This window comes from Rutilus rutilus (assembly GCF_951802725.1).
Source record: "Rutilus rutilus genome assembly, chromosome: 13".
In the NCBI taxonomy this organism is placed as follows: domain Eukaryota; kingdom Metazoa; phylum Chordata; class Actinopteri; order Cypriniformes; family Leuciscidae; genus Rutilus; species Rutilus rutilus.
The window spans coordinates 36,104,471-36,126,025 of record NC_140218.1 but is presented as its reverse complement, the minus strand read 5'-3'; the positions used below and the strand labels follow the sequence as shown (position 1 = coordinate 36,126,025).

Sequence of the window (21,555 nt, the reverse complement as noted above, 5' to 3'; positions counted from 1 at the left end):
GTGTGCACGCAGCAGGCCGGGTTTAGTTCGGCTCATGGAGCACGAAATCCCACGTAACCACAGGCTGTGCAGAAATGATGACTGCCATTCAGAAAGACAAAAGCATGACCTTGATCATTGCAGTGGAACACACAAATGTGGTTTGATGTATCAACTTCAACCTGTTTTTCTGACAGAGAGAAGGTCACCATTAGTGTTGGGCTCGGTGCTCAAAAAAAAAAAAAAAAGCACTCCTTTCAAGAGTAATATTATTACTTATTACTCCCTGCCAACAGTAATTCGTTACACTATTTGTTATATTACCTTTCCTTTACACCTCACCATTTTGGTAATTGCATATGTTGTCTATTAGAGCACATATACACATTTAGTTTGTATTTCTTCAGACAGAATAATCATTTCTTTTACTTTTCCAGTGAATCATGCGATCTGGTGAGGATATTGGTGGCTGTGTTTTCAAGATCAATGTCATGATTCAGAGGAAGGTCATTCGTCACTCATACGTCACTCATATTACAGTGTTGTTCATAACCTGCAATTCTCTTCCAAAGACAAACATACTAGTCCAGAGAAACGTTTCTACACATGAAACATGAAACTAATAAACGATTACAGCAGCGTATGGTTTTATATTATTTTCATGAGATTTGGGCTATTTTTATGAGAAAAAAAGGACGTTAACATAAGAAATACTAAACAGGTGTAGCGATTAGCTTATCCGAAAATGCTACAAATAACATTTCAATTCAATTCAATTCACGTTTATTTGTATAGCGCTCTTCACAATACATACAGTATTGTTTCAGAGCTTTACAGAAAATGCATGTGTCTACATTACAATTTAGATTGATCTGTTATCAAAGGTGACTGTGTCCAAGTTATGTATTTCACAAATGTACATACAGTATACAAATCACACACTAATAATGTATTCATTTAAACAATGTATTAATTTAAGGCAGAAACAATGAGCTCATTGAAGTAATGAATATGCTATATGTTTGTTACCAAATGATTAGAATATATATGTATATATATATATAAACATTTCCGTCTTATCATATGACCAAAGTCCATATCTGTTTACACAGTTATTAAAGTTATACAGTTATTTTGGAGTAAAAGCATTGTATCAATCTCATAAATTGTCATAAATTGCCAGATATGATAAGATTTCATGATGTATCTAGAAAGATTTGTGATAATAGGTGGGTCAATGTATATCGGGATCAAAGTGACGTGGATGTGCGATCCATGTAACGTTCAATAATTAATGCTTTACATTCGACAACTGGCATCTTTTCTCCTAACAAAATCAAAGTAATGACAACATCTCCAGCCGCTGAATGTCAGCTTTTTCCGAGATAGCTTTCTGCAATGGTGGCGTCACACAAGTCGTGAAGATTGTGAAAACTAATGACTGAATTGTTGGATCTCAAATGGGTTGAGGCAACAACAATAACATTATAACAAGCTATTTTATGGATGCAACTTTAATGTAATTACTGTAATACATTTACTTTGCAGTATAGTTAATTAATCATGAGCTAAAGCAACTTTTTGTCACAACTTAATTTAATTTTGTTCAATCCACTAATATATAAACCTTAATATTGAAGTTTACTTAATTCGTTTGCATTGGGATTACATGGATCATTTTTGTTGACATAACTAACTGGGCAGTGGATGTGTAGTTCCCAGCACACTGTACATACATATTGTTGGTTTAACTTAAAAAAGTAAGTTACCTGTACATGCTTTAATATTTTGAGTTAATACAATGAAGGAGATTAATGAATAGAAACTCAAAATATTACATTATGTAAACCATGCACATAAATGAGTTGATTTGACAAAAGAAAAAAAGTTGCAATAATAAATCATGCAAATATGTGTTTACAGTGCATGCGGAACTGCATTAGGTGTTATTGTACAGTGTGTGTTTTTCAGTACAGGGGAAGACATGTCCGTGTTTAATGTTCAGTTATGTTGGACATTTTTACGAATTTCTGTGATGTTTTTAAGAATGTTATCATCATTGTGCTGAAGAGACTGTGAGCAGATATCTATCTATATAGTTATTGTGTGTAAGTTCATGAAGTTCATTACAACTTCCTGTGTGATACTAACCAGGCAATAGTGCATTTTAGTGTGCTAAAGACATGCCTGGTTAGAATGACACATGGAAGTTAGGGGTGTAACAATATATCGAGTCACAATATTTCTCAATACAAAAATGTAACAATATGTATTGTGGATAGTTACATTATTTTAAATATATCTAGTCAGTGACAGAGAACAAGCATATTCATCTAGAATAATTCTGTATTTTCAGCTTCAGAATCATGAATATTGTTATTCTGGCGTCTCTATTGTCCTGTGCTTTGGGTTTCCAGCACCAAGTCCAAGTCTATTCATTTACAGACACAATGTAATACCAAATTTAGCATTTTAATCAATGGTATACTTTTTTTGTTAACCTTTTATCATATGTCTTGGAGGATCGCAATAACATCGTGTCGTGAGTGCAGTATCGTGATATGTATTGAATCGTGACATGAAGGTATCATTACACTCCTAATGGAAGTTAAACAGGTTTAAATAAACTTATTTCCTTCTTATTGTACTGAGTCTGACCTAAATTAATTGCGAGGAAAAGTATGCCTTAAGTTCATTGAGCAAACTTCAACAATGATCAACATTTCTCAAACAAACAGACCTCAACCATTAACTAAAATGAAAGGGAGAACAGTTTGATAAACTCCAACCCCAGTCCAAAGACTTACCCTAACCCTCAAAGCTGATCTGGTTAGTGGGAATATTTTTCCAGAACCTACAAAGATGTTGAATCTTGGCATAATCTCATATAGGAGCATCATCTCATGGGAATCAATGGATCTAATCCTGTAGTCGTGGATTATAGAGACCGCTCAACAATTTCAACAATGATTTCATGAACATCAACATTATGTCAGATGTGTTTCATTGTTCCTCCAATCCCCAGATCTGACCCTTTATGAACCTTAACTGGATATTCAGGATTGGAACAAAGGCAGTCCTGCAGAAAGACAGCTCCTCTTTTTTTCTTTTTTCCTACGAACGGAGGCACCTGGGTTTCCATGGGGTCCGCTTCTATAAATAGGACCTGTGCTCTAGCAGGATTTTCTCTAGGTTTAATTGAATAAACTGCATCAATCAGACACACCTGTGTCCCGCGATCCCTCCCCCGAGCTGCGGCGTGTGGGAGACGAGCAGTAAGTGCTTTACTGAAGGTTTCGGTGGCCTTCGAACCTTCACAAGCATTCCCCTCGGGGGTTGTTTCCATGGGGACACGAGACATGTATCTCCATGGATCCCATTGAGACAACACATCACTCTTATTGTGTGTATTTAGCCAAACTGAGGTCAGACGCATCTGGTTCCTGATGCACTGAACTCTGGCCATTGTCCTTGATATCTGTAAAGTCGGCATTAAAATGAAAATTCACCCTTTATTTCAAGAAATAAAGTTTCTTTATTTTTTATCAAAATGTCATAACTGGATCTTGCGGTGAAAACAAGTGACTTCTCTCTGGTGACATACACTGTATGCAGGACTTCTCCAATACTTTAGTCCACTTCAATTCCTCCACTACAAGCTCACATTCATCCGCCTCCAGTGGCCACATCTCAACATCCAATCTCGCATACATTCTTTCTTTTTCAATAATCTGCAAAACTCGCATATACATCAAAATACAAAAGAAAATATGTCTTACTTTCATTTTGCATGGCCAAAGACATCAGTCTGCATGTTTACTTTAATCCAACTAATCGAGAAAATACCGACTGCTAAAGCTATTTTTTTTGCGATGTCTATTCAAAGCTTTTGTCTGCCACGACAATGTCATTTCAACTGTTGTCATTTGGGGTGTTACTTGCAATTGATTCGATTAATATTTTTAGTCAAGACTTTGAGAGCAAGGTGATCGATGACCAATATAATATCAATGTATATAGCCTAAAACAATTTAAGGATATTCCGCCCAGTATGAATAGTAATTGGTTTTATAAAATAAACACTTTTTTTGCACTTAATGCACAATATAAATATAGTATTGAAAACAGAAAACATGCATTGTCCTTTGACAAGACTGTTAGCGAATTAGAAATGACCTAAAAACTGACCAGTACTTTTACAAGGTGACTCATGATTATATGTTTCAGGACTTTTATTTTGATATTCTGTTGTCTAGCTGTGCCTGTGTTCTCTTCCTTTGGTTTATTCCTGTTTGCCTTTGGCTGCATCCGAAATCGCATACTAAAAACAGTATGTGACAAAAGAAATATGTCTGGATTCACAGTTCTCATAAAAGAGTAGGAAAAAGTACCCGGATGACCTACTACTTCCGGCAAGAAGTGTGTATACGATGGACACTTTCCTATCCCATGAGGCCACGGGAGAGGATTTGTGAATGGCAGTGAAACGACGCAACTGACACTGGTAGATCATGTGATAATGACAACATGGTGAATACTACACACATTCATACTATATACTGTAGGTAATTACTTATACGTATCTACTGAAGAGAGAATGTGATTTCGGATGCAGCCAATGTCTCCATAGTTTCCCTCATTAGTTACCATGGTGACTAATGACCTTCACCTGTTGCTTGTTAGCCTCTTGTTACCTAGTGCATTTACACCCACTGTGTTTCAGTCCTTGTTTGTTGGTCATTGTCTTTACACTTCAGTTGTAAAGCTGTCACATTTCCCTGTTTGGATCATTGCCATTGCCATTTGGTTTGGATTATTGCCATTGGCTTCTTGTTTGGATTGTCTTTGTGTTTGTGTGTTCACAGAATAAAGGCTGTTTGCTCAAAGAGCCTCACCTCTCTTCCTCCCTGCATACCTGTGACAGTGGCGTGGTCATTTTTAAAGGGACACTTTATTTCAATGATCCACTTTAGAGTAAACATTCTAGTAACTTTGCAACTACAACTCAACTTATTCTACTAACCCTAACTCTAACCATCCCTAACAGTCTGCTAGTTGACATGTAGTCATAAAGTTTAATTGTAGTTGTTAGTTAGAAGTATGTTGATGCAAAAACTCCTGCAACCTCAGTGTTTTCATATAATCTTACAGTGCTCAAGGGTTTAACGGTTGACGAGGAATCTTACTTAAGTCTATAGCTCATTCAAATCTGCAAATTTGTATTACCAAATTAAGTACTTAAAGGTTTAGTTAACTCTCATTTAGCCAACTCTCCCTCATGTCGTTCCAAACCCAGAAGACTTTAATTCATCTCCGGGACACAAATAAAGACATTTTTAATATATTCCCTCATCATTTTTGATGTCAAGTCCACGCGACCCAACATTTTCAAGCTTCAAAAAGTTGATAATGCCATCATAAAGTAATCCATATGCGGTTTAACCCAAACGTTTTATATGATGAACATATTTAATGTAGACTTTTATTCGCATATAAAAATTGATCAACACATATTTACAGCACACCAACCCCGGTTTCATAGACAAGAGCCACTTTTACACCGTCAGCCGAACGGTTCTCATCCCATTCTGTGCCGATCCGGTCCAGCCGGTCCAGTTACGGTTACGCGTTCGTTTTCCACTGAGGGTCTGATAACGGAGCTCTAGGAAGATAATACAAAAGCGGCACTCTTGGTAACGCAAGAGTTATGAGACGATATGAGATTTAAATAGTGCCCGCGTTATGGAGGATGATCAGAACATTTGTGTTTTCAGTTTTGAACTACAGTATGTCAGAAAGAACAGATTTCCATCACAGTAAAAACATCCGATCTACATGAACACAAAAACTAACACAAGCACTTTTTTTTTCTTCAAGAATTTGTTTAACAAATTCCTAAGCTTTATTTTCCGGGCGAAGACAACCAAAAATCATTGGTTTCCCAAGGAGAGCTCATATCTTTATATTTCATCCTGTGCCGAAGCCAAAAGTATGCCCCACAAATAGCAGAAATACACTAGGGGCTTTGACATTTCCTGTTTCCCTGCATTTAAACAAAGCCTTCTTCCAGAAGAGGGCATTCCCGTTTAACTTGTCCCCCTCCATCCGGGACGCTCACCACTTACCGAGTTTCATTCATTATTAACATACTAGCATTTCTGGTCCCTGTTCCTCTTTTAAACACCTAGCCTACTACGAGCGGAAACCCCCAAGGCAGAAGGAAGCTAAAATGGTTTTTAAAGTGACTTCATTAATAATTAAGCAGAATTGCATAAGCGGAGAACATTGCAGAACAAGCCTATACAGAGGAGAAATCTCAACACAATGTTGGGAAACTACTTTTTTCACACTGATGGTAAAACGTTCACAGGCTGGACACAGTCGTAGACCACACCGGACTCCTGTCCGAGGTTTACCGGGGCGCAGGAGAAGAGTTTCTCTGACACCATACATGTACATCTCACAGATGTCCTAAGCACATTCAGGGCTTTTCAGAGACACCAAATGTTTGGCGGTCTCACCATGAAAACTCCCTCTCCTTTTTCTTTAAATATGACTGATATTGATTTAGTGATCAAATGTAGCACTCTTATATGATAATATTTGTGTAATTATCATTTAAATCTCACTAATTTTCAAATCATTTGTCATAAATCAACATCTCAGGAAAATGTTTTTAATCAAAATATGACTTTCTGTTACAGAGCAGGGCATTGATTTCATACATGTCCACTGCATAGACACCAGGACTTTATCAGGCATTGATAAAGTGGAATTATATATCAATATTCCTAAATATTAGGTTACATTAGAAAAATGTTGCCAATTACTACTCCCATTATTACACCTCTTCTTTCATTACATGTTTCTCCAAGAATATATGCAAATTAGATACAGTGAATAAATGCATTGTATTGAATGGCACTTTTGCATACAGCAAAATGGTATGTCAATTAATTTCGTTATATCTTTCATAACATAAAGTTGATCATCTTTAGACAAAGTCTGGTTAAAAAAATCCTGAAACCTAAAAATTGATGAATGAAAAACATCCCATTGTTTTTGCCTATACTAGTCATTCCCTAATTCTTTTGAACAACTGAGTGCTGGTGTACAGAGGACATAGCATAACATATGCATACAATATATATTATTTTCAAAAAAAGGGTCTCAGGAGGATATTCACAAAACAGCTTTGCAATGCCTCCAATTTTGGTCTCTATGTTCAGTACTACTAACAATTATAGTTTTACACTTTTAATTGATTTATTTTTTAACCTAATACACATCTTTACATGAATAGATTAAGTCATACGGCTTTAAAAAAGCTTTAAATTAATAACTTTTTAACAACAACAATGAACCATCACTGAACTTACTTAAGCTGGACTGTCTATTACGCTTTGCATTATTTTCATCTCTGTAAAGCTGCTTTGAAACAATCTGTATTGTAAAAAGCGCTATATCAATAAAGGTAACTTGACATGACTAAAAATATACAGTTTTATATTTCATGTTATCTGTAATTATACATGTGTATATTAAATAATATTTTAAGCATGGCGTAATAACGTCTGTTAATGTACCCTGTTGTTAAATGTTTGATACTGCATTATTTAAGATTTAAATAAAGCTAATTAAAAGTTATTCGCGAATCGACATTTACGAATCCACGCTGTCTTGTAGTATGATTCAGTTTTTCCTCCAGTGAGAGTTACTAAAAAAACGTCAGCATGTCCTAATTGAATATTCATTACTGAATCATGCGGTCACACGACTGTCATCTCGCTGCCGGGAAGGAGCGTCTGTGGGCGGGGCTTAACCCAAAACCGTGCGCGTCCGAGCCAACGCACCCGGAAAGGACGAATAACCTATAGGCTATAACATACAGCACAATTCATAATTTCACTGGAATACAGTCTATAAACAAAGTTGAACGGTCCAAAAAGATAAACGCGAAATTCACTCAGTGTGTTATGTTCTCTATAGGCTAAATGGGGATCTTCATACATGATGCTTGTCTGACCGATCGCTGATTTATTATATTAAACACGAAAACAATGAGGCTATTTATCGTATGATCATCATCAAAGGAGAAATCTGAGTATATAAAAACACAGACCAGCCTAAATCATAATCACACAGCACATTTCACATGTATTCAGATGTTATTCTTATAAAAAAATGAAATAAAATGTTGCCTTACCTATACCAGGAGCTGAATAGATGAAGTACAGTGCAGAAGTGGAGAGCGAGAAGAGAAATAAAAGCCCGAGAAATGACCTTCTCCGAAATCTTATATGTGTCGGCATTATAGACAGATATTCTTCTATGGATATGTGGGCTAGGCAGATATGATCCGTTAATAGACCCAGATGGAGAGTCCTAGCGCAAACACGCTGATTCAGGTGCGATCCCGAAAGGTATCCAATCTAGAAGGTTCACTCGTGTTAGCAGAGTCTCATCATCTCCATGTGTAGATATCAGTGTATAGGGACAGCGCGCGAGCACACACACACACACACACACACACACTCGCTCACACCCGCGCGCTGCTAATGAATGGGAGCGCATGGGACTCGCGTTACGCACAGATATCAGGGCAGGAGGGAGTGTGTGAACATCGCAATGCATGACTTTACGTGATTACGTAACGCTGCACTCATATGGTCCGGGTTTCATCAAAGGCTGTAAAACACACAGGCATGTACAGTAGCCTATACATGCGCGTATTGATCGCCAAGGGGCAATTCATTTTATTTTTTATTTTTTTAGCCTACAGTATGAGCTAAAAAGAATAGAGCCACCACGAATAGAATAAAACAAGCTTAAAAAGAACACCACATAAAATGGAATGGAATAAAACAGAACAGAACAGTGTGTTAATAAAACAGTGACTGTATTGCAAACTTAGGTAGTGTTTGAGATCAAGTTTATATAGTTAGGCTACACCCACCCACACACAAACGGAAAATGACAATCATTGTAGGTCGATAATAAATGTAAACACTAATGGCATGAAATCTTTCATACCAGACTGATGCATCACAGAAATGCGCATTGTAGACACGCCCACCTTATGGACTATAACTCCCAGCAGACATCACTGCATCAGCTCCGTTTTTTAAACTAGCCTACATTTTTTTTCTATACAACGATAAGTCATTTATTTTGTGGATGCTATAATATATGTGAATGTCGATACAGGATATACGTTTTATGCCATTGTTTATGCTTAAAAATACCCGGAGGTTAAAACTACAAATTAAAACTACATTTCCCAGTGCTTCCGGGTAAATAATGATGACGATATATTTACTCTGCGAAACATGGATTGTGGCGACATGAGTTTAATTTTGCGGTTTTTTCCTTACGTCTAATGATTATTTATGTTTATAAGCACGATGAGTGTCAGTAATCGAGCTGCTGTAATCGGTGTGTTATTAATAATATTGACGGCTGATCTCGCGCGGTTTGTTGCGGCAGATGATCAGACACACAGTGAAGAACCTGTCGATAATGAGACAGCTGATAGTGATTCACAGGATCAGAAAACTGCTAATGGACACGGAGACCAGCTGACCAGGTATTACTGTATCACATATCTTCACATAGTATCACATATCATGACAGTTTGCTCGCAGGTTTAACAGCAGAAAGTGTGAGTGAGTGATTGACAGCTGTGATGTGCCGGACAGTACAGTGACGAATAATATTCAGTAACATATGTTATTCATCAATAAGTTCGAGCAAATATGTCATAGTACACACACACACACACACACACACACACACACACACACACACATCAAAGTAGCTTGGTATTACCACCTGATACTTTCCCTGTACAAGTATAGATCTACCTACAGTTATTGGCTGTAAATGTCATCATGTTGGACAGATAAGTAATTTTTTCTGTCTTTCTGTTTAGTAAGTTAGTTTTGTAGGAGCGTTTAGAAAATCCATCCACTTTCATTGACAATATAGATGTGAATGTCATACAGCTTTGAATAATATATTTTCATGAGGTAAATACGTTTCGTCATTGAGATATATCTTAGGAGATAATATGTAGACCTACATTAAATTAAAAAAAGTGATTCTAAAGTAAAATGTGTAATAATATGTTATGTTAATATATTCATCTGACAGGAATGACACCGAAAGCTCCAGCAATGACACTGTTCAAAGCACCACAGCTGTGCCCAAGCCCGCGACCCCTGAGCCTCCTAAGAATGAGCCCATCCTGCCGGAGCAGACGGGGGTCAAGGCCCAGGAAGAGGAGCAGTCCAGCGGGATGACCATTTTCTTCAGCCTGCTGGTCATTGGTGAGTTGTTTTAAAGGCAGACATGATCTCAATGTGAGAATGATGCATATTTCTTTTCTTTTAGTTTACTAAACTGCATCAGAACTGTATCCAAAGCTTTCCAGTTCTCCAGATGTCCATCAGTGATGAGCAATAAGGAAATGCAGCTACAGCATTTCCTTATTGTTCATTCCTTGAAAAAATGTCTTCAATAGCAGTTTTAAGGAGAAAATACTCAGCAATGGTGTCGACTTATGAATTTACACATGCTTTGTCTTAAAGCATATTAAAAACACCACATAGACACATAAACAACATTAAAAGCTTGATTTTCACCACATGGGGACTTTAATATAGTTCCTCTAATGGGAGATAGTCAATTTACTGAGTTTTTCCTGAGTGGTTCCCAGTCTTGAAGATGATACAGGTAATGTTCTTGGCTAGCTGGATCATGAATGCAGAGATGTGCAGCGCTGGGCAGATTTACTTGCACATTGTAGTCGTTACTGATTACAAATTACATTATAATAATAGTAACGTTATCTAGATTTACGATTTACGATTTACGATTTTAGGTGATGTATTCAGACTACTTTTTGAGTACTTTTAGATTACTGTTTTGACCTCATGATCTCATTTATCACTTATCACATATATATATATATATATATATATATATATATATATATATATATATATATATTCAAATCTAAGTGATAAATTAGATAGGTCTAGTATACATTATAAAGAAAATGTTGTCCATTCTTTCTTATAAACAACATGAAACGCATATTATGCCAGGGTTTCCCAAACTGGGATTAATGAAAGACCTGCAGGGGGATTGTGAGTTGATGAAAAGCTAAAGATTGATTAAATCATAAAAATATACAATTGAAATGAATAAATTATTTGAAAATAAAAACAATCAAAATGTTATAAAATAATAAAATTAGAAATAATTTACTGCCATTGTATGAATATGTAGTCATGTAATCCATAAAAAGTAACTGTAATCAGATTATTGGCATTTAAAACCATAATATATCATCTAATTACAAGTACTAGATTTCTGGAGTCTGATGACGTGACCCAGATTACATGTGCTCAATATTATTATTGTCACCCATTTCTCTTTCAGTCCAACATCATTTGTTTACCATTATTGGACAGTGCTTTTGTGTGTGTGTGTGTGTGTTATTTTAGTAGTGTGGCTGATGGGAATGTCAAAATGGTTCAAAATGAAGTCACATCTTCACATCAAATTTACCAGCAATAAACATACCTTAACCCCTTATCTTGACCGAAGATAAATGTAGCTTTTTTTCCCTTTGTGTGACTTGAATTGTCACGTATGATGGCAACTGTTAATGCACTCTGAATGCTGATTTATGCATAGCACAATATTTTATGGACAATTTATAGATGTCAATGAAATAATTGGCCTGGCCGATGTCCAACTCTACCAATAACTCTTTTTCTATGCATCTTTTGTCATTTTTGTGGCTTTCTTTTATGATTAGCTGCTCCTGCGCTGTTTGTTGAGTCATCAGACAGCCCTTCCTCCTCGGTTGCTAAGGGTTACGCCTGCTGTTGTGCATCTGACAGTGACACCGCACAACCGATGATGTCACAGTGAGACTCCTCATGTGTGTTTTGTGTTATCTGAAAGCTCAGAGGTCTCAAGTTACGTGTTGATGTTTTGGGATTGGCCCTCTGCAGTCTCCCTGTGATGTCATGTGTTAATGTGTGTGTGTTCGGTGCATTGTGCCGAGTGTAGTGTTACATACCGACCAGCTCTGCGTATGAAGAGGACTCGTGCCTTGAATTCGTTCATTATGTCTTCATAATGTGATCCTGGAGGCTGAATCTAGGTTAAAGTGTAATTATAAACCTGCACGACACATCAGTGACACAGCACTCTCACAATTCATCCTCTCTGGTCTCTTTAGACCTAGTCTGACTGACAGGTAAAGCAACCAATCACAGTTCATCTTGCTCCGCGTCATGTTTAGGGGCGTGGAAATGTAACTACAACAACTGTGCAAAACTCTTGGACGTCTTTTAAAGAGTCTTTGCCATGAACTTCACGTACTTTTGAAAATCCAGCGTTTAGTTGATCTGATAAGCGCTCATTGTCGAAGTTGTAAACACGACGGCTTTCTTTCTCCATGAGGGGGTTTGGCTTCACGGCATCTTTGTTTCCAGGCGGACTGTCATGCAACCGTTATAATTCCTGCAGAATTCAACCAATCAGACCAAAAGTATGGAAGCTTGTTTCCGTCACAAAATAAACCATTTTAAAAGATAATTGCGACTTTTTATCTCACAATTGCGAGTTTACATCGCGCAATTCTGACTTTATTTCTCAGAATTGCGAGATATTAAGTCAGAATTGCGTGAAATAGTCGCAATTGCGTCTTATAAAGTCCGAATTTGGACTTTTTCTCGCAATTGCGACTTTATATCACGCAATTCTGACTTTATAACACGCAATTGCGACTTTATATCATGCAATTCTGACTTTATTTCTCAGAATTGCGAGATAAGTCAGAATTGCGTGAAATAAAGTCGCAATTGCATCTTATAAAGTCAGAATTTTGACTTTTTCTCGCAATTGCGACTTTATATCACGCAATTGCGACTTTATTTCACGCAATTCTGACTTAATATCTCGCAATTCTGAGAAAAAAAGTCACAATTCTGACTTGATATCTCGCAATTGTGAAAAAAAAAAAGAGTCCGAATTGTGAGATAAAAAGTCGCAATTATTATTATTTATTTATTATTCAGTGGCGGAAACAAGCTTCCATACAAAATAGAGAGAGAAAAAAAATAAAGATGACCAAGGAACAAGCACATATACAAAATTTTTAATACTTGTTGATAACAAAAAAATATATATTTGAACTCTCTTTACCCTTTATTAAACACACATTTACTACCGTTAAAAGGTTTGGTCAGTAAAATGTTTCACTCTTTTTAAAAGAAGTCTCTTCTGCTCACCAAGCCTGAATTATTGATCCAAAATACAGTAAAGACAGTAAAATTGTGAAATATTATTACAAATTAAAATATCTGTTTTCTATGTGAATATATAGTAAAGTGTAATTTATTCCTGTGAATTTTCAGCATCATTACTCCAGTCTTCAGTGTCACATGATCCTTCAGAAATCATGCTAATATGATGATCTGATGATCAAGAAACATTTATGATTATTATCAGTGTTGAAAATGATGAATATATTTGTGGAAACACAATGCATTCTTTGCTCAATAAAAGTCGTACTCGAACTTTTTATTGATTCCAAAATTTGGTGTGTATTTTTCCTATATTTTTACCTAAATTTACTTAGAATTTTAAGATGATTATTTTAGTGCCCTAAATACTTGTTATTGCAAAACAAGGATAAATGAATTTGATGTCTTAAACATGTATTTTATTTTATTTTATTTTATTTGATCATATTTTACATGACTGTGGTGCTGATACCAAGATATCACTGTTATTGCAGTAACTATAACTGTAGTAACTATTTTGTGTGTGTGTGTGTGTGTGAGTTTTATTTATTTATATAAATAAATAAATAAATTAAATTTATTTATTGAAATGTATTTATTTATTTCCCCCGCAGGCATTTGTATTATTCTGGTGCACCTGCTGATCAAGTTCAAGCTGCACTTCCTGCCGGAGAGCGTGGCTGTGGTCTCGCTGGGTACGTGTCCTCATGATCTCATTCTTTCACCTGATGTCATGATGACAGAAACACTAAACACAAAATGTTCCTGTTGCCATGTGATCAAGCAATCTGTCTTAGATATCAGATCACTCTGTTTTAAGAACAATCAATTAACCGATCAATAATGAATGTTAGGAGTACGTGTGTGTGTGTACGGTATGATGTGTTTCACAATGCGAGTCTGAAATGAACACAAATGTAGTTCCTGTAAGATTACACGGGGATTGATCAGTTCCTCTTAGCATGCAAAAGTATTAAAGACAGTGGCTTTGTAAACATTTAAAGCGATAGTTCACCCAAAAATCTAAATTCTCTCATCATTTACTCACCCTCATTCAGACCTGTACGGGATAGACTTGTCAACTCAAGTCTTTGTTTACTGTATGTTTGTGGGACGATGTTTCGGTAGCTGAACATTGAACACACTGGACTTCTGTCAGTCTCAGCTTTGTTTAATATGGCACTAGCCTGACTAAGATCTGTTGTGTGGACAGAAAACGCTCTGAAGGTGTGCCCCATGCACTGTGTTATGCTGTTTTGTAGTGTTGATAGTGCGAGTAACAGTGTGTTCACTGAAGATAAAATAACCTAATAAAGTGCATACACTTACACGGTTGAGTGCATGAGTGCATAGTGTGTCATGCAACTCGAGACATTTCTCAAAATGTCTTCTTTTATGTTCCGCAGGAGAAAGATTTGTTTAGGAATGACATAATGGTCAACAATTAAATAAGTAATTAAAGCTGCGAGCAGCATTTATCGGGGTTCAAGCATTTAAGGCCTTTAAGCACATGAGCATCAAAAGACAAAGTTTTATTTAGCAAACTTTTAAACACTGACATCATAGATGGAAAAGACCATTTACAGCCAATACAGGCGATTTACCATTTTCCATTATTGATCTCGAGAGTCCAGAGAATTGTCCTAGACTGGTTTGGTTCTGATCGGGGCAAAAACCAGGGACTAGTTCGCAAAAGTAGGTTTTGGACAAAATTCGACATAGCGGAAACTTTGTCCTGCCTAAATCGAAATTGGAGATAGCCATTTTGTCCGTCTGGAGCCGGGGATCACAGTGGTGTAAGACACTTAAAGGGTTAGTTCACCCAAAAATTAAAATTCTGTCAGTAATTACTCACCCTCATGTTGTTCCAACCGCGTAAGACCTTCGTTCATCTTCGGAACACAAATTAAGATATTTTTGATGAAATCTGAGCCATGTCTCACTCCTCCACTCCATAGGCTTCTATGTGACCGAAACTTGCTGGCCCAGAAAAGTTATTAAAGAGATCGTTAATATAGTCCAAGTGACTCCAGTGGCTCAATCTTAAGTATATCAAGCGGCGAGAATACTTTTTGTGCGCAAAAACAAACAAAAATAACGACTTTATTCCACTATTCATTTCCTTCTCTCTCGACCTCTAGTTGGTTCGCGTAGTGTTTTTGCGCAGCGCGTCTGTGTTACACGTCACCACGTAGGCTCACTATTGGCCGACGCCGGTCATGTGTGTGTTGCGTGATGACGTGCAACACAGACGCGCAGCGCAAACACACTACGAGGCCCAGAGAGAAGGAAATGAAAAGTGGAATAAAGTCGTTATTTTTGTTTGTTTTTGCGCACAAAAAGTATTCTCGTCACTTGATATACTTAAGATTGAGCCACTGGAGTCACTTGGACTATTTTAACGATGTTTTAATAACTACTCTGGGCCGGTGAGTTTCGGTCACACTGGAAGCCTATGGAGGAGTCAAAATTCTGTCAGATTTCATCAAAAATATCTTCATTTGTGTTCCGAAGATGAACGAAAGACTTACATGGTTGGAACAACATGAGGGTGAGTAATTACTGACAGAATTTTCATTTTTGGGTGAACTAACCCTTTAACGGTCTAAGAGTTATGAGCGATTTTGTACTTTTGGTTGCTGTAGCGCCACCTATGGGCCAATCGGGGTCATACTCTGATATGTCCCCAAATTGAGGCCTACCATCTGTTTTCAAGTCTCTAGGCCTTATGGTTTGTCCTGCACGATGCGTTTTACAAATCCTTACAATTACAATAGTGTTTCAGCATTTCATGCTTGAACCCCTAATAAGAATGAAGGCTTTTTGCCAGTTATAGCGCCACCTGTGGTCCGATCTGCATGAAACTCTGCATGCTTCCTCACCATGTTATGACACATATGCTCATCAATTTTTGTGAAGTTCTGTTCAGGCTTTTGAGTGTATTTTGTCACGCCCCTTTGCTAAATGACCCTGTTACAGCCACCCAAATGCAAAAGTTCAACTTTTTTTTCCGATAACTATTGATCTCTAGAGAGTCCAGAGAATTGTCCCAGACTGGTCTGGTTCTGATTGGGCGAAAAGCCAGGGACTAGTTCGCAAAAGTAGCTTTAGGACAAAATTCGACATAGCAAAAAAAAAAAAAATCTGCCTAAATCGAAATTGGACAATTGGCCATTGTGTCCGCCTTGAGCCAGGGATCACAGTGGTGTAAGACACTTGAGTCTAGGACAAATGGCCTCTGATAGGTTGTCCCCAAATTGAGGCCTACCATCTGGCCAGGTTTCACGTCTCTAGGCCTTACGGTTTGTCCTGCACGGTGCGTTTTACAAATCCTTACAATTACAATAGGGTTTCAGCATTTCATGCTTGAACCCCTAATAATAGCATTTTAATTTTTGGGTGAATTACAAAATATTGTTCCTCTTAGTTGGTCCAACCTATTCTTTTGTTAATAATTCATATTGCAGGTAATTACTTATTCAAAAAAAGGGTAGTTTGACAGGAGTTGAACTGATACTAATTGAACACAATATATTTGGCGTTTGTTTTCCAGGGATTCTGATGGGAGCGTTTATCAAGATCATCGAGTCCCTGCAGTTGGCCAACTGGAAGGTACGATCCTCACGCCATCACTTTGTTTGCAACCGGTACTAACACCAGTGTTTAGTAATCCAGTAACACGTCGTCAGACACGTCCTGTGACCAGTTGGGAATTTCATTAAGCGGCGACTGTCTCATTAACTCGACTACGTACTGTGCTTTTCTGACTGGATTTGGTTGAAATGTGTCAAAGTTACACTACTTTTCAAAACTTGGTCAGTTTAGATCTTCATTTTTTACGTTTTGAAATAAATTGATACTTTAGGATGCAATAAATTGATTAAAATGAACAGTAAAGGCATTGTTACAGAAAATTCTGTTTCAAATAATGATTCATCACAATATCCTGAAAAAAAGGGATCACGGTTTCCCCTAAAACATTAAAGGAATAGTTCAGCCAAATACTTACTCACCATTTTTCTGATTATTCACACACTCCTTGTAAACAATTCTTCGCAGATCTAGACTAATCGAGCATTTGTGGTTTAAAAGTGTACATACATACAGTACAGGTCAAAAGTTTGGAAACTTTTTTTTTTTTAATATATTTTTGAAAGAAGTCTCTAATGCTTATCAAGGATTATTTGATCAAAAATACAGAAAAAAAAAACAGTAATATTGTGAAATATTATTACAACTTAAAATAATAGTTTTCTATTTGAATATACTTTAAAAAATAATTTATTCCTGTGATGCAAAGCTGAATTTTCAGCATCATTACTCCAGTCTTCAGTGTCACATGTGACATCCAGTCTATCACATGATCCTATAGAAATCATTCTAATATTCTGATTTATTATGAGTGTTGGAAACAGTTCTGCTGCCTAATATATTTGATGAATAAAAGGTTAAAAATAACTGCATTTATTCAAAATAAAAAAATAATTTCTAATAATATAAATCTTCTTTACTATCACTTTTTTTATCAATTTAACACATCCTTGCTGAATAAAAGTATTGATTTATTTAAAAAATATATATATATATTAACTATATATATATATATATATATTAACTATATATATATATATATATATATATAGTTATACTATAACTACTAGTTATACTATATATATATATATATATACTATAACTATAAATATAACTTTTTATTCATCAAAGTATCCTAAAAAAGTATCACAGGTTATGAAAACATATTAAGCAGCAGAAACTGTTTCCAACTTTGATAATGAATCCTCATATTAGAATGATTTCTAAAGGATCATGTGATAAACTGGAGTAATGATGCTGAAAATTCAGCTTTGCATCACAGAAATAAATGATCAGTTAAAGTATAATAAATTGAAAACCAATTATTTTAAATTGTAATAATATATCACAATATTATTTTTTTTCTTCTTTTTTTCTGTATTTTTGATCAAATAAATGCAGGCTTGATGAGCAGAAGAAACTTCTTTCAAAAACATTAAAAATAGTAATGTTTCCAAACTTTTGACCTGTACTGTGTGTATATATATATATATTTCTGAAAATGACTGACCGTTTTGCTAGACCCGTATTTGTCAGCTGGGGTCGTGTGGAGCCCTTTGAAGCCCTAAGTATGGATTTAGGGCAACATTCACTTGCTTTAGATGGAGAAAAATCCTTTCCTCCAACGCTTACATTTCCCTTCGGCCGAGGAAAGAGAGTCGAGTACATGTTGGATGGCCTGGGGGTGAGGAAATAATCGGGACACTTTCAGTTTTGGCTGTACTATTGCTCTAAGCAGCACACCTGTTTTCAACAATGATAATAATCATACATGTTTCCTGAGCAGAAAATCATCATATCAGAACGATTTCTGAAGGATCATGTGACTCTGACGACTGGAGTAATGATGATGTAATGCAAATGTTAGCTGAAGCATTCACTGTAGAGGTTTAGAGAGCAGAGGAAGTCATTCCATGCACACATATCTTTCTTTCCTTGCGCTTCCCTCGTTTCCTTCCTCTTCTCATACTTTGACTCTCTTTCTGTCTCCCGTTTCATTCTCTCGGGCTTCACAGAGTCTCTCTCTCTCTCTCTCTCCAGCATTCGCTTCTCATGCCTGCCTCTCTTTTCTCTTCCTCTCTCCACCTTTTCATCTCTGTCTCTGGCCTTAATTAACATTTTTGTCTGGGATGTGAGGTGATGCCAGGCTCTGTGAGTACAGAGCTTCCTTTTGTTTCAGGAAGTCTAAAGGTCAAGAGGGCCCCTCAGTTCTCGCTGTGTTTTGGTAACCAGAGACCCTCTGGATGAACAGCTCAACTGGAGCGTGTCTCCGCTTCATTCGTTCTGTGCTTCAACTCTTTTCTGCTTTTTTTAGACCACGGATTCTTGAGATGTGGCATAAAGCATGTTTCTAGAAGGCACATAATGTGCAAAACATATTTTCAAAATGGATTATTCATGTAACCATCTTGTCGATTTTGAAAATATGTAGTTTTGGTAGACCAATCAATCTTTTTGCTGGTTCATCTGAACCACAGTAAGGCTCTTTTCTTAGGGCACCTTCACACAGTTGTGTGTAAATGCACATCTCTCTCCTCTGGGTGGGTTTTTATCAGGAAACTATGATTTCTGAAGGATCATGTGATACTGAAGAGTAGTGATGCAGAAAATGTTGCTTTGCATCAACAGAAATGTCTGTGACAGGCTTCGAAAAACATGTTGTTAAAGTCGTCATGAAATCAAAATCAACCCTATTTACTTTGTTAGTAAATAGAAAGTTTGGTATCTACATTAAACAAAGTCTATAGAGTATATAGTATATATACAGTGCAATGCATAAGTGAATACACCCATGCTAAAGTTGACTAAAAAGAGGAATAAAAAATCATATTTTGGAAATTGAACTTAATGCCTTAATTAAAAAAATTAGGAAAAATCCAACCTTTAAGGACACCAATTTTCTTTGTGAATGAATAATGTATCGTAAATAAATAAATGTTCTTCCTTAAAATACATGGTGCATAAGTGAGTACACCCCTATGTTAAATTCCCATAGAGGCAGGCAGATTTTAATTTTTAAGTATTTTTTTTAATTTATTTTTTAGGATACTATGCATCCTGATAAAGTTCCCTTGGCCTTTGGAATTAAAATAGCCCCACATCATCACATAGCATTCACCATACCTAGAGATTGGCATGGGGTACTTTCCATACGATCATCTCTCAATGCAAATCAAACTAGCTATTAGGCTAACTGAAATAAAATCATACCAATCTCTAGGTATGGTGAAGGCTATGTGATGATGTGGGGCTATTTTAATTCCAAAGGCCAAGGGAACTTTATCAGGATGCATAGTATCCTAAAAAAAAATAAAAAAAAATACTTAAAAATTAAAATCTGCCTGCCTCTATGGGAATTTAACATAGGGGTGTACTCACTTATGCACCATGTATTTTAAGGAAGAACATTTATTTATTTACGATACATTATTCATTCACAAAGAAAATTGGTGTCCTTAAAGGTTGGATTTTTCCTAATTTTTTTAATTAAGGCATTAAGTTCAATTTCCAAAATATGATTTTTTTATTCCTCTTTTTAGTCAACTTTAGCATGGGTGTATTCACTTATGCATTGCACTGTATATACATATATATTGACTTGATACCACGGTTACGGTTAGTGGCTGTATTAAGGCGAGACATTACAGGTGAATAGGGTAAAATTTTAAATAATAGATATGACCATGAAACTTCCTCAGTTGATTACTTACACAAGTATATATAAAAAATGCATTTCAAGTTTTAGAAATTTGTATGTTTAATTAAGAAAATTAGGCATTATCTCATTAAATAAGCAAGATTTTGCATATTTTCGGTAGATAGATCGATCTGAACATATGATAAAGCCAGGTGCAAAATTCTTTTTTCATTTTGTTTATACAGAAGATCAGAGGGATTTCAGGATATATGCTTTCATTACCTAGGAAATCAAAATATACTGTCCATAGCCTTAAGAAAATCGATTTTCGCCATATTTTTTTAATTAAAATGTCACATAAATGCTGCTAAGTGTATAACTGGAGAGTTTGGTGTACACAGGTGCTACATAGGCTGAGATGTTTGTACTGGAGAATGAAAAACTCATTTTGAGAAAACGGCATTTAAAGAGTTAAATAGCTCTAAATGAGATTTCGTCGTTCGCTTTAAATCCCCCTTTGGACATTGATGATTGGTTACTGATAGAAAGGAAATGCCCATATTTGGGTTACATAGCCCTGTGCAGGAGACTCAGAGCCTTACAACGAGACCGGTCATGACAGACTCCAGTGAACAGACGGATCCCGGCGTGTCGCGCTGGAATGCTCACTTCTTGGTAAATTCGGGAGAAATTTTCCGCCGCAAGTAAACAAAATGTAATAATGTATATTTTCAACGTTTTCTTTATAGCAGCTTGAAAGAACACATATTGAAGGAGTAAACTAGCCCAAAATCTCAAAACTGACCACTGCATGTCTCGCCTTAAGCACACGACAAAAGAGTCCAATGGAATAATCTTTTAATTCTTAATTTAAACAAGGAACAAGAGAATAACTTGGAGATAATCGACCACATAACCATCAACGCAGAACAAAAACCGGACCAGGAACAGACTGCAACTGAAGGCTTAGACACATGCGGCAAACAAAGGAAACTGATGAGTTGATTAACGAGTTTAAAGACA

The 21,555-nt window shown here is 36.3% G+C and overlaps 2 protein-coding genes across 2 annotated transcripts in view; one reads left to right on the top strand and one right to left on the bottom strand.

Moving 5' to 3' along the window:
- The window catches only part of b4galt5 (UDP-Gal:betaGlcNAc beta 1,4- galactosyltransferase, polypeptide 5), a 44,711-nt gene extending 36,118 nt beyond the window's left edge, over positions 1 to 8,593 (bottom strand). The window contains exon 1 of the mRNA XM_084429016.1: positions 8,186 to 8,593. Coding sequence (XP_084285142.1) covers positions 8,186 to 8,291 — 106 coding nt within the window. The 5' untranslated portion in view covers positions 8,292 to 8,593. The remainder of the gene's footprint in view (positions 1 to 8,185) is intronic.
- A 667-nt stretch (positions 8,594 to 9,260) lies between these two features.
- The window catches only part of slc9a8 (solute carrier family 9 member 8), a 44,040-nt gene continuing 31,745 nt past the window's right edge, over positions 9,261 to 21,555 (top strand). Inside the window, exons 1-4 of the mRNA XM_084427615.1 lie at positions 9,261 to 9,565; positions 10,132 to 10,307; positions 13,919 to 13,999; positions 16,858 to 16,916. Coding sequence (XP_084283741.1) covers positions 9,369 to 9,565; positions 10,132 to 10,307; positions 13,919 to 13,999; positions 16,858 to 16,916 — 513 coding nt within the window. The 5' untranslated portion in view covers positions 9,261 to 9,368. The remainder of the gene's footprint in view (positions 9,566 to 10,131; positions 10,308 to 13,918; positions 14,000 to 16,857; positions 16,917 to 21,555) is intronic.